The sequence below is a fragment of the Ochlerotatus camptorhynchus genome, unplaced genomic scaffold, assembly GCF_037179485.1.
Source record: "Ochlerotatus camptorhynchus isolate MF236.1 unplaced genomic scaffold, CSIRO-AGI_Acam_v1.1 ptg000109l, whole genome shotgun sequence".
Classification (NCBI taxonomy): Eukaryota; Metazoa; Arthropoda; class Insecta; order Diptera; family Culicidae; genus Ochlerotatus; species Ochlerotatus camptorhynchus.
Genome location: NW_027040599.1, coordinates 160,648 through 175,290, shown reverse-complemented (window position 1 = coordinate 175,290; position 14,643 = coordinate 160,648). Strand labels below are relative to the sequence as shown.

The following is a 14,643-nucleotide window of genomic DNA, read 5'->3' as shown; positions in this document are numbered from 1 at the left end:
TGGGCAGTTGGCCACGTGTAATCACGTCGGCAGGATTTTCCTTAGAGCGCACGTAGTTCCAGCTCGTGTGAGCATTTTCCTGAACGATCTCAACGACCCGGTTTCGAACAAAAGGAAGCAGTTGGGACGGGGATTTTTTGAGCCAATGGAGCACAATTTGACTATCACTCCAGAGCTGAACATTTGTGAAACTTACTTGAAGAGCGGAGGTTACCTTGAGGACCAACCTTGAAAGCAGCACAGCTGCACAAAGTTCTTTACGCGGTATTGTCATATCCTTGGTTGGGGCAATTTTGGATTTGCTGCAGAGTAGTTTGACGGACACGGAACCATCGGATTGAATGCTCCGTAAATAGATGCATGCTCCGAAAGCCATTTTCGAAGCATCAGAAAAACCATGCAATTCCAGAACAACGCACTTGGGAAGGGTAACTGAACGAGGGATTCGAATGTCATTCACATCAACAAGAGAACTGCTGAATTTCAGCCAAGACTCCAACAGAACTCCTTCCAAAGGGGCATCCCAATCGATATGCGCGATCCAAGCATCCTGGATCAGCTTTTTTCCCAATACTATTACAGGGGACAGAAGCCCAAGGGGATCGAACAGCTTTGCGATACACGAAAACATGCTTCTTTTGGTAACTGGGAGGACTTGATTCGACACAAAGTTCACGGCAAAGAGAAACTCGTCATTTCGAGGGTCCCAAACGAGGCCGAACGTCTTGATTACCTCATTGGCTGAGAGTTGATCAAGCTGAATTAGGGTTTCTCTCTGCGACTGTGGAACATTATTGAGAATGGGTTCATAGTTACTGCACCATTTGTGGACAGGGAAACCACCGAGCTCTAGCATTTCTTGAATTTGCTTTCGAATTTCCTGTGCTTCTTCGACAGAGTCGGCGCCAGACAATACGTCATCGACATAGCAGTCATTACGGATGGCACGGTTTGCCAACGGGTACTTATCTCCTTCATCGTCGCAGAGCTGGAGCAAGGATCGTGTTGCTAGAAATGGAGCTGTAGCCGTCCCATAGGTTACAGTCAACAATTCTAGAATTCGCAGTTTCTCGGACGGACTTAAACGCCAAAATATTCGCTGAAGGGACGTTTGAAGGGGATCAAGAAATACCTGGCGGTACATTTTTTGTATGTCTACTGTTAGAACGAAAAGATACTTGCGGAACCTCAACAGTATGCTATCAGGTCACTCTGAACTGTGGGGCCGACCTGCAATACATCGTTGAGAGACAGATTTGTAGATTCTTTAGCCGATGCGTCAAAAACTACTCTTAACTTTGTGCTTGAGCTGTCCGGCCTGAGCACGGCATGGTGAGGCATGTAGTACTTCAGTAAGTTTGGGGGATCATCAAATTCGAACACCTCTTTGCAATGACCCAACGACTCATACTCACGAATGAAGTTTGAATACTGAAGACGGAGGTCCGGATCCTTGTTGAGTCGTCTTTCCAACAAATGGAAACGGCGGAGAGCTAACGACCGATTACTTTGCAACTGAGCGGAATTCTCCTTCAAGGGAAGCTTAACAATGTATCGTCCAGTGCTGTCACGGCGATGATTCTGGCGAAACGATTCTTCGCATTGCTCATCCTCCTCAGATCGTGAGCGTTTTACTTCTACTTCCTCTACTTCCCAAAACTGCTTGATGGTTCTATCAAGCGAGGCGAGCGACACCGAATGGACCTGCTGATAATTAGCAACTGCATCTGAGTCCGTCACGACCTCTCCTGATGCGACCCAACCGAGATAGGTTTCGCGGAATTCTGGCAAACCTCTGGAAATAACTACGCTACCCGGTTTCAACAATTTGAAGAAATGTTGGTTACCAATCAGCAGGTCAACCTCGGAAGGACGGTGAAAGTTGGGATCAGCCAATTGAAAACCACAAGGAAGGTTCAAATCAGACACATTAATCGGTTTGCATGGAAGAAGACCAGTGATCTTCGGGGTAACAAAACAATTGAGGGACAAACGGAAGTCACTGTACATGGATTGCATGTCCACTGTCACGAAACGATTGGATTTACTCTGAGTATCGCTCACACCGAAAATTCTCACATCCACTGACTTTCCCTGGAAACCGAGCTTCTCATACATGGGCAACGACAAAAGATTGACCTGCGCACCGCAGTCCAGGAAAGCACGACACGGGACGAACTGCCCATTGCAGTCAACGAGATTCACTTGTGCAGTTAAAAGCAGTACATTCGGCAGAACGGCTGAATTGGCGAGAGAGTACGACGAAGAAACGGTGGCGGACTGCACACTTTCACTGGAGGTTTGACTGGACATCGAAGCCATATTTGGCACGACCGTGGGACGATCCTGCAGAGTTTCGGGTTTTGGATTGACATTGCTTTCAAATTTAGAGCCTTCATCATGGATGAGAGAATGATGGTGTCTGTTACACTTCGCGCATGTTCTCTTGGATAAGCAGTCGACTGACCGATGCCCGTGACGAAGACAATTGAAGCAAAGGTTTGCTTCCTTTACCTTAGTGACGCGTTCGGGAATAGACAGCTTTTTGAATTCGGGACATTGGTAGTTGAAATGCGATTTTGAGCAGAACTGACAAGACACTGGTTTGGGATCTGGGGTGATGGTGTGCACTTTCACACCTGCGGGCTTGTTTGCGTGTTGTGGGGGCTTGGGTGGCGCATTTTTCATGGGAATGGGAAGATCGCTTTCACACCTTTCAAGGACTTGGCACTGTTCTTTGAGGAATTTGAGGGTATCATCGAGCTTTGGTAGCTCCCCATGGGCAAGAGTTCGCTCCCACAGCTTACGAGTGTTTGGATCGAGGCAAGATATCAAAATTTTGTTAACAATCAGACCGGATGTTCCTTCGGTCGATTGTTGCATAAACTTCAGACCTTCAATGTGTCGCGTACAAGAGTCAACTAATTCCCTAAGTTCTTTGTGAGACTCCTTACTCATCTTTTTCAAAGAAAGGAGCCCACCAATGTGAATGTCCACAATGACCCTGGGGTTTTCATAACGCTCCTCAAGTATTTCCCAAGCATGGGCATAGTTGTTGTCGGCTAATGTTCTCGAGTCAATGATGTTGGCTGCTGCGCCAACAAGAGATTTCTCCAAATGATGCAACTTAATGGCATCCGAGTCTGAACACCGGCCAACGATGTCCAAAAACATTGACTTAAATCGAGGCCAACTTTCATACCGACCATCAAAAGTCGGTATGGGAGCTTTCAAAGGCTGCTGCTGCACAATAATTTGATTGTGACTGGAAGATGGAATCTGGTTGTCAGGATTGGCAACCGGCTTGGAAACTTTTTCAATTAACCATTCGAGACGCATCATACACTCCGTATGAAGCTTGTCAAATTCATCCAGCTTGGCATCTTGTTCTTCCATCTTATTTTCTGGAACAATGCCCAAAATTTCTTTGTGCAGCGCAGTATACTCAAGGTAGTGAGAGTCTAGCTTTTTGGAGTAAACTTTGAGTAACGGGAGACTCACCTGTTTGTCATCTTCGACTTTCTCGAGAGCGTGGGAGATTGCTGTCACTTTGCCCTTCACCTGGCCGCGTTGGTGGATGAGCGGCTTAGTGTCAGCCATCGTCAATTTGGTTGGTGTCCGGTCAACGAAAACGACGTTACTGCAGGAAGAGTAACGAAGTCACTACGGATAGAGTGACTGGAAATGATATTGAGGGATTGATCCGGAACCAGGAGCACTTCGAATGGTTTTAGCACTGATAGTTTTTTGTCGTTTTTAGCACTGGATTGTCTTCTTTTTGTCACTAGTTCATCTGCTTCAGTCAATGTTCCACTAATTCTTCTTCTTGAGTTAATGTTATTCTCTTTTTTTTCACTTCACTTTTCGATTTTTTCCGTCATATCCGGCTCGAAGGACCAACATGTTGGCAGCAGCCAACATCTCAACCGCATGGGTTGGAAGGATGAGCTCCAGCAGCATCAACTTCTTAAGCCTTGACTGTGAACTGTGCCACAGCAAAATGGCGGATCCAGCCATGCCACGTACGGAGGACGATGTGCAGCCAAAGGCTACCTGCGATCGCTGTTTGCCCTCTCAACCTGCACCCGACTTGCATTGATTAACTCTTTTGAAGAAATTCTAAAACTCTTTTTGGAAGCAAGCGGGTTGCAATGTCGAGATAAACAAATAGTCACTAGCAGGAATTAGCCTGCACCGAGCGTGCCGAGCGAATTGTTAAGATGGCGGGTGAAAGCGTCACAGCAGCAGACTCTTCAGGAAACACCATCAGGATCGTCTTCGGGTTCGGGAAATAAAAAAAAACACTTTATCTTCTGTTCCTCTTCGATATATTCACCTTGATGGTACGATTACAAATGACAATGAGTCCGGTTGTGACCGGCGCTTTTATAGAAAAAAGGGTTTACAAAATAAATGAAACACTGTGATTGGCTGCCCGACCAATGACGCTTTGGCAGGAATGAGGTACCGGCTGGTGTACAGCAATGATAGCGTTCGATGAATGGCTGTTGATTTCGGGTTGATGATTGTGGTGGTCGTTCACGCAACGACGGCAGACTCTCGTTCGCTGCAGCGAACAGTCACGAATGGCCTCAAATGTGTTAAACAAAACAATAATCGTCAGTTCAACGACAGATGAACATAAATTTAAATTTCAACGTGGCGTTAATATCAGAACTTGAAGTTAAGTTGCTTTCATTTAACAACACTTGGCTACATAATGAAAGCACAATATGATATCAGACTTTGTCGCGACAATTGAAATTAAAATGAGTTTGAGGAGCTGCAAGCTTTAATATCGATTTGCTTTCATTTTGTTAACCGACTTTGCTCGGGTAATGCCCCAACAATCTCAAATTTCTACAGATAATACCACTTAGTGAAGGATGGGCTAATACAGATTAAGATAAAAACCGTAGTCGATCGATACGGTGATCAAACATTGATGACATAGTTAGTATTGAATCCGAAGAACAAACCATAGTGAAACTAGAATCTCTAGTCGCCGGTACGGTCGTTTGCGAGTTGTATGCAAATGAACCAGTTGAAATGCCGAATAATCTTCAGCTTTCTTCTTATTTGTCTTGATATAACAAAGGGAGGAGCTCATCATCATCGGCACCACCAGTGCGGCGGCAGCCTTGTCGCGTCGCTAGATGGTTGTCTCGCGATGACCACAGCAGCCACAATTTAGCTTTCCGCATGAACGCGCCAACCTGCGCTTCTGTTGGGAGTTTAGAGACGATCCCTTTCTTGCCAGAGCCCGCACGCATGCCATCACGTTCGATATTATAATAAACGGATGGAGTCGACTGTGTGGACTTGTGGAGTTAGCCTGTGCAGGCCAACAAGAACTACATCTTCACCGTGCACAAAAAGTCGCTGTTCCTGTTCGTTTGTGTGAGATTTACAGACAAAGTCAACTTGTTACGTGCGGTCATCGTTTGTCAATATTAGGGAAATTAGCATTTTATTTCAATTATCAAAATGAAATATATACAAATTTATGAGGCAATCGCGCCGAGATAGAGACACCGACAGTCAGTTTGGGGTATGTCAGAGAGACAAACAGCAGGAGGAGATCTAAATGGAAAAGGCTCGGCTCACAAATCGATTCCATGCAAATTATGTGAATATTGGTTTGTCAGGTTTTCGTTCTCTTTCTTATCTTGTGTGTGTTTATCTAAATTTTTACTGAATGGAAGCAGAGAAGAAAATGTTTACCTTTCATATGATTAAAAATTGGCGGTACACAAAAAAGGAGAATTTGAAAGACAAGCTAAAGCAGGTTGATCCAGTAAGTTCATGTGGTATTTTGCATACACTTTTCGTTTAACTATTCGCCTTGTCGTTCTGTTATTGACTCCTAGTATTAATAGCATTTTAACATAACATGTGATTGGGATTTTGAAATCCTCATATTACCCTGAACCGGATAATGATACCGTTAGTGGTGCTTTTTGGTATTCCTAAATTTTCTTAATATTATGTGTCTTGTGATGTCGTCTACCTGTCATTAATTTCGCGAACGGTCATTTTATTACAATGAACATTTTTGAATAAAATCATCACTGGGACATTTCCTCGGTTCACGGAGAATAATTTCGACTAAAAGTCACTAAAGTTACTTTTTTCGAGAAAATGTTCACTAAAGTGACATTTTTTAAACCACCAACATTTATTTTGGATTCAAACTATCTGTATTACTATCAATTAACCGTGATTTTAGATAACTTTTCACCTGAACCATTTAGATATTCGCATCATTTTGATTGCACCGAATACTCATGTTATAATTCCGATTTTTGGTCTATTGGTGGAGCTATAAAGAAATGTAAAATTCAAAGAGGTTTTATCAATGCAATTAGATGTAATACCAAATACCTAAATAAGAAGGAAATCTCTTGGTTTTCAGTGCTTCTAGGTACAAGGCAAGATCCGTTTTTAAATGTTGAATATATGTCAACTGAAAAATCAAAACTTAATGCGGGTTTTGAACAGGCTCACTGGGAAATATCTAAATGTAACTTTATGAATACTTTTAAGTGATATTAAAAACTTCAAAAGCATTTTTTTTTTCTGAAAGATGTCCAAAAACTTATTTTGAAAACTTGAGGGAGACTTTCCCTTTTGATGATGTGCATTTTTGTAAAAGAGAGCAGACTCAAGTTTTCATATGATTTTTAATTCTTTCGAGCCTCTCCAGTGATATAAACATTCCTAGAAGTACGTTTTTCTGCAAATTACCAGGAAACGCTTGGGTCCATCGCTAAAAATCTGCTATTTATCAATTGTATCTAGATGAACGCGTCATTGAGACGGTACTAATGAATATTTTTGGTCGCTATTGAAAATTTAGTCGATTACTGAATTTATGTATGGGCCCAAATTAGGGACATTTAGGCCGACATTACATCCATTTCCCCTACCTGATCCTTTTTTTATGATATGCATTTGAATATTAATGTTTACATACATCCCGGGATTGATTGTGTGATAATTCTGGAGGATGAGGTCTCCCTAAACAGAGCTTTATTTTTGACACTCTATTTCAGGATTATGTGTGTATAATCATTTGAGGATCAAATCTCCCCAACAACTTCAAATCATATTGTCTGGAGACATTCAAATTGGCTTTTAATAAATTATATTATGAAGATTTAAAACATCTGATGGGGCTATCAATTTATAAGGGTAACAGTGCATACAATTCATTCCATACACAACAATACAACGAACTTGAATGATCAAGTTGGTCATTATAGTTTAACATTACTGCCCATAATCGCATATCAGTCCCATCTTTGCTTGATTTCCTATCCATATGGGACTGATATCCGATTATGGGTAGATTAAGGCTCAAGACACCGTCACTCAATTCGGATTCTTCTTGTGTTTGAAATATTCTTCAATCATCATCATTAGTTTACACATACATTCACACACAAGCCATCCGAAAATTTAAAGCAAGTATTTCATGATTTTACATCGTATATTTTCTGGGTAAAAAACCATCTGTATTTACTTACTTGTGTTCTTTGTAGCATTTCGCAATTTCACGTAATCGAATACATAAAATTAATATAAACTGGAGGTCAAATCTCTTGGTGAACAAAATAAAACACCAAGAAAATCACTTCGACTCCACTTCTTTGCTAGCGAACCCAAAAGAATCATTGAACAAGCGTTGCCAGATGAATTACCTCTAGCAGTGAATATAAGTTTATTTAAACAATTATTTCGGGAATAAAATTTCAGACACCTTAAAACCTCCAAATTTCGATTAGAGTCGTATTTACGGAAATAAATCGATTTAATGATTTTCATACCCGCCAGCCTAAAAATAGAGGGTTGGGGCATTATTTTTTTTTTTGAAAAAATATTCTCACACATCGAGATTTGGAGGGTTTTTTTACCAAATCTCGATTAGAGCCGTATTTACGGAGATAAATCGATTTAAAGATTTTGTGCAACTCCTTCGATGCTAATGCATCGCTAACAGGGAAGATTGCAGCATTGCACGTAGCCTGTTATTGGCTTTGTGTGACGTCACGTTTGCTGTTGTATTGAAAAGTAAAATAATAAAAGAGATGGTAGATTTTGCTCACCATACCAGTTGATATTTATGATTCATTGACTGTTTCGAATTTTACCAATACTTTTAGAAAGTGATGATTTAGGAATACAAGAAGAAGTAGCAAAAGCAAATCGATTGATGGTTACTTGCCTCTTAAAACTAATTTATGTTTAATTTTGAAAAAAAAAATCTAGTAGGGGAAATGCAGGTAATGTCGGCCTAATTTGGGCCCATACATAAATTCAGCAATCGACTAAATTTTCAATAGCAACCAAACATATCCATTAGTAACGTCCCAATAACGCGTTCATCTAGATAAAATTGATAAATAGCAGATTTTTAGCGATGGGCCCAATCTTAGATCCATAGGCCAACAGAGACATTTCCCCTATCTGACGTAATTTAGATGTTTAACTCTAAACGGTTTTACTGACTCGAGGTCGTTCCTTAAGCGGTGTTGGTACAGGTTAAACCTTTGCCGACTGTCGGATTCAACGCGCCTACGTCTACGGTCAAACGCTTTTGAGCTTATGTAGTATAGAATTTGTTCGGTGCGGTCGCGAAATCTTGAAATGATTGATACGTTCTTTAAATTAACTAATTTGATACAAAGCTCCGTAGTAAATAAGAAGAATATCTAGGGAGGAAACCAAAATTAATCAACTTGCCAACATAGGCTATCACATTTATTTTGGTGGCACTCTTTAAATGATAATAAGCCTTTTTTCACGCTTCGGTTTTCTCGCACGGCTTTCGGAATTCGCGCGGTTTTCGTAACTTACATAATTTAGATATTTCGTTCGAAACCGATTTACTTATTCAATCGGTTTAATACGCGGATGTATCTACGCGCACACGTCACAGCATTTTTTCTATAACTACATATCTTGAAACAATACACACGGAATCCAGTGTTCAAGCGGCCAACATAGGCTAGTCCTTCTGCTGTATTGTCAAAGATAGAAGCAAAATTTATTCAAATGGGTCAAGTCTTTAAAACTAAGCTGTCACGCAGCTCCAGCTTGACACAAAAAAAAAAATTAAATTTGAAAAAAAAATCTAGCTTTAAGTAAAATTTCATAAAACTTATTAAAAGATTGTATAATTTTAATAACTCTTGAAAAAAATAACTTTAATAGTAGGGACTTTACAGTAGTTACCTAACTTTCGGCAAAAGGCTATTTATGCCTACGCTTATACTGGTGCTATTTTTGCCTCATATAGTACTGATCATCCTGCCCCATAAGTAGAAAATTGCGCTTGAAAAATTGAAATTTTGTCATTTGGGACTTGATTTGTTAAAAAAAAAAAGTAAGAGGTTGTATCCAAGACATGCGTGCTCGGTATCAATATTCGACGACTGTGTTAGAGAAACCACTTTTTCCCATGACAGAAACGCCTCGTTTTCTGATGACAATTACGCATTTTGGTTTACAAAACGCACGGAATTTTTAGTTTATTCAATAGATAATGAAAAAAGCGAAAATTGATTGAAGTAATTTCTTGCTCAAATTTTCCAATTGCGAGATATTTGTGATCAATCATTTAAATTTGAGATTTTTTTGCTTTTTTCTAGCGTCCTGGAGAAAATCTTACCTTAATTCGAAGTGTTTCTTGTTGATTGACAAGGTCATGTGGTATTCGGTCATTGCGAGAATTTGTATGTACCACTAATACTGTTACGCATCGGATCACAAACTTTTGGTCGCTGGGTACATTATCGAAGAGCTTTGGGGTGATGTGGCTGGCAGCAAGGCGAGCGAACGTTAAATGAAAATTAACTCTTAAACAACAATAATTTATGGTGGTCCTGAAAAGAACTTAGCTATTACGGATGAGGCTAGCTAAAATGAGGGTGACGCGCTTGGCATAGATGGTCCACAGCGACTTACGAAGAACTACTGAATCCGAACAGTAGCGGTGCGGCTTCTTCCTCCTTCTTCGGTGAATCGAGGGCTCTTGAAGGCAGCCTTGATGCTTGCGGGGAGCCTTTCGTTATGTACTGGAGAAAAATGTACACCGCCACGCGCCAAAATCACTGCTGCTGCTGCTGCTGCTGCTGCTGCTGCTGATGATGATGATGACGACCGTACACCACCACTCACCACACGCGGTGATTGAATAAACATCGTTCGCCGAGACTGGATGGAATTCGATTTTGAAATTTGTATTAGGGAAAGCGATTTTTGCAGGCAATCGGTGATAATGTTGATCACCATTGCAACAGTTGAACATTTGTGTAATTTTCAATAGTGACCTGTTGAAAATTGATAAAGTGTTCATTTTAGCAGATTTGTAGAAAAATTTCCAATCAATTAGCTTGTTTAGAATTAAAATCCAACCGGTTTTTATTAGAGTTATAAGTGTTCAAAACCTGACCACTTTTAGTAACGTGCTCGATTTTGTTTTCTTATATTGCACCTCCAACATGTTGCCGAAAGACGTAATCCTACGACAAAACTTTTATGAATTTGATAATTTTGGGCTGTAAGGAACAACTTGTTTCAATATCGTTTTTGTTTCAAGACGCATTCCAAAACAGCAACAACAAAAAACTTCTGGAATAGAAAGACTAACTAGAACCTAATACCGAATAACCATAACTAATCACACATTATTATGTTTTCAATCCCATTTCAGATTTTTTTAAACAGTTGCTCACCGAATCGAAAGCTGAGTTCCATGCAATGTTCAAACGAACGTACGGAACCATCTACGAGCAGAATGCGTACGTCTTTGCCGACCTGTTCACCGAGTTGGAGCGATACTATGCCAATGGCAAGGTGGATTTAGGGGAAGCTATGGATTCGTTCTTCAACGTTCTCTACCAGAAGATGTTCACCGTCCTTAATTCACAGTATTCGTTCAACACAAAGTGAGTGCCGACTGTTGCCTGGAGGTATTATCATGAATTTTGAATTGTTCTAATTGTTTCCATCTGCCTTCCAGGTATCTTGGCTGCGTTAGCGAGCATATGAAAGAATTGAAACCATTCGGTGATGTCCCCGATAAGCTCTCGGTGCAGATCAAACGGTCCTTCGTTGCGACACGTACCTTTGCTCAGGCGTTAAACTCAGCTGCCGAAGTAGCTAAGAATATGGTGAATGTAAGTTGCGCTCCTCCGCCACCGCAGGCAAACAGAGATGTGTAATTGCTCTTGCGAGCGTGTTAAATTATGTTCGTCTCTTGAAAAGCTGACGATATTAAGCATTAAAAGCACAGACTGTCTGTGAAAGCAAATAAAAAGCGGCATCTTATTTGCATTTCCTCTTTTCTTCTATGTGTCTTTGCCCTGCAGGTACGGTTAACAGCTGAGTGTACGGCAGCGTTGACAAAAATGAGCACATGTAATACTTGTGCTGGGTTTCTGGAGAAGCCGTGCTCGTCCTACTGTGTAAACGTGATGAAGGGTTGTCTGCAGAATTACCTGGAACTGGATGCCGAATGGGACTCGTTTGTGGCCACGATGGAGCGTGTTTCCGATCGACTGCTAGGACCGTTCAACATTGTGATGGTCGTTGAACCGATCAACATTAAAATTTCGGAAGCCATAATGAATTTTCAGGTTTGCATACTTCAATTCATTCATTAGTGTTGTAATGTGTAATTATTTCCTTGTACTGTCCACAGGAAACTGGCCAAGACATTTCCAATCGAGTGTTTCAAGGCTGCGGAAAACCTGCGCTTGGCCGAAGACGGAGATCGACTAATCTGGTACCGCTGGTCGAACCAGAGCTCATTAGAAATAGGCGAGAACTTCAAAGCAAAGACCGAATGCAAGATGATAGCGATATTTTCATTTTCGATGATGAATCCTCCATTATCAACGAGAAACAGATAACGAAAAGATCCGCACAGGATTCCTCCAGTCAGGAACTGAAGTACGAACCAGTGCAGTTTTCCAATGGGGAAATCCAATTCACTAACAACAATGGTCCACCTAGTCATCATCAAACCCCAACCGCCAACGCAAATACAAATAGAAGCAATAGGAGGAAAAACAATCGAAAGCAAACTGACGATGAAGATAATACGCGAGAGCCAATCGATCGGTTGGTAAAAGACATTCGTCAACGAGTGAAAGACTCGAAACGGTTCTGGTCCAACCTTCCTTACATGCTGTGCAACAATGAGGAAGTAGCCGCCTCCCCGAGTAGTGACGGTAGTTGTTGGAATGGACATACCGTTGACCGGTAAGCAAAACCGTTTGGCTGAATACATTACTGTGGTGTTCAACTAATAGATTTTTATTTTCCAGATACCTCCATGGGATCGCTTCTGAGTCGGAGAAAAATCCCGAATTCCCAAACCGGTCTGCTGGTAGTAGGCAAAGTGCAATAGTGCAACAGCAATTGTTCACACTACGTACTGCCATTAGCCAACTAAGGAATGCTTACAATGGGCACGACGTCGAATGGACAGATCAAGGTGGGTTCATTTTTCTTATGCTGATAATCCTATCCACCATGTTTGTATTTGATCAGGGTATCGACTATCTGCAAAAACCTGTAAAATCAGGCAACTCAATTTTAGTCCTGGAAATCATGGAATCTCAGGGAGTTTTTTTTTAAACAGGGAAATATTTGTCAATCCTGTCGGAAAAGTATTTCTGATCTCGCTACTACTGTGGTTTGAGGATATTTGTAAATTAATCAAATCTTTAATAGATTTGTGAGCTTGTGGATGCTCAAATTAATGATTTAAAACGTGACATTTGGGTAAGTTGAGCAGAAAATTGCTTAAACAAAGAGCATAACCTTCTTTAACTGGATATGTAGTAAAAATTGCAGATGCTTTACTGTAAAAACTGTTAAAATCCTATCAATTTACACGCTGCATTACTGTCCGTGAGATTCTGTTTGGAGAACTTAATTTTGATAATTATGGGCCTAAATGATCAATAAAAATGCATCTCTGAGGTGACACGTCCCTGAGTTGAAGTGGGATACAGAGGGTCGGTAAACATCAATTTACATTTTTGAGTAGAGCTATAAAGGCATGGTATTACCAAGCCGTAGACGAAGGGGTCGCTCGATTCCCAGGTCGGGTCGAGGAAATCTTTCGGTTAGAAAATTTTCTCGACTTTCCCTCCCCGGGCATACAGTATCATTGCGCTTGCCACATAATATACAAATTCATGCATAGGCTGAAATAAAGCTCTCGGTAACTGTGAAAGTGCAACACTAATTTGAGAGCCGGCAAAACGCTCGCTACAGAAGGGTAAAAAACCTAGATATCACTTCATGACAAACATGATGAAGTCCATTGGACCATATCACTCTGCTACAACAATAAGCTACATTTATTTTAACATGACTTTTTGTATTTTGCAGAAGATAACTACTATGGCAGTGGGTCCGGTGGTGGCAGTGGATTCGATGAGGAAGACGAAGCAGGATCCGGTCTAGGCCCATGGGATGTGGAGGAACGTCACAGGTCGGGCATGCCGGATTACCCGATCGGTGTTTCGAAAAGTGATATCAGTGGTAGCAATAGTGGTAACAATGAAATTGACTATACCAGCCACCAAAATGTACCCGGTGTGGAAGGTGGTAGTAGTAGTAGTGGAGGCACGTCCTCTACCACTGGCAGTGGTAGCTCGCGGGCTCCACCTATTTCCATAACGCGGGCGCTGCTGCAGTTCTTCTTGCCACTTGTGATCGCGTGGTTTGGTGGACTCTTCGCCGATTTGCTGTGATTTGATCAATAAGTAGCTGTGTAATGTGTATATTTTTAACCCTATTGGTTTTTAACTTATACCGACCATCCAAATTGATTGTATGATAGGCGGAATGTGAGATTAGATTCTGCTATGTGCTATGCAAAATTGTAAATGCATATCTAAAAGAACAGATGTGAATATATATTTATAGGTAGTCTCTTTTCTAATTTTCAATACATGTGTTTGTTACTGTACACTTTTTAATGTGATGAGATTTGGTTTGGGCAGCTGAATAGTGCATTTCCAGTCAACCTGTAATACGTAACAAATCTCCTTGATGCTTTCCTTGATTTCAATACTGAGTGTGAACGTTCAATTGATGTAGTATACATGTTTGTGTTTTGTTTACCTTTCTAATAATTAGGTAATTTGTTTTGCGTTACAATTACTGTATCTCAATAGTTAAGAAAGTTAAACAGATGAGGAGTTTTAGTTTTTACCCAAAAATTATTATTTTTTACAGTCGGTTAATTTGAATAAAAAACTTCAAAACTCAAAGATAGGAATCACAAGCTGAAGACACTCTTAATATTATTTAACGCGATCAATATCTTATCTCATGCAATATTTTCTTTTACAAAACACTCCTCCTACATCTCATTGACTTCATACTGATTCAATAGGCTGAAAGTAACATATCAAATAAAATAGTTCTAAACCTGTGCGGTCATCCCAGTGTTCGAAAAAATATCCAATAACCACTTGTGCCAGGGTACTTAATTACATTCTATACTGTCACTATTCACATAACAGCTCCATGTCCTATGGATTTCCTATCTATATGGGACTGTTATGCAAATAGCGACAGTATAGTAGATCGAGAAGAGTGTGTTGTCGTTTAATT

General features: G+C 40.7%; 1 protein-coding gene across 1 annotated transcript in view; it reads left to right on the top strand.

The window, feature by feature from the left end:
• The window catches only part of dlp (dally-like), a 108,550-nt gene extending 94,057 nt beyond the window's left edge, over nt 1-14,493 (top strand). Inside the window, exons 3-8 of the mRNA XM_065219716.1 lie at nt 10,718-10,952; nt 11,027-11,183; nt 11,376-11,642; nt 11,708-12,270; nt 12,336-12,505; nt 13,411-14,493. Coding sequence (XP_065075788.1) covers nt 10,718-10,952; nt 11,027-11,183; nt 11,376-11,642; nt 11,708-12,270; nt 12,336-12,505; nt 13,411-13,775 — 1,757 coding nt within the window. The 3' untranslated portion in view covers nt 13,776-14,493. The remainder of the gene's footprint in view (nt 1-10,717; nt 10,953-11,026; nt 11,184-11,375; nt 11,643-11,707; nt 12,271-12,335; nt 12,506-13,410) is intronic.
• The last annotated feature ends 150 nt before the right edge of the window (nt 14,494-14,643 follow it).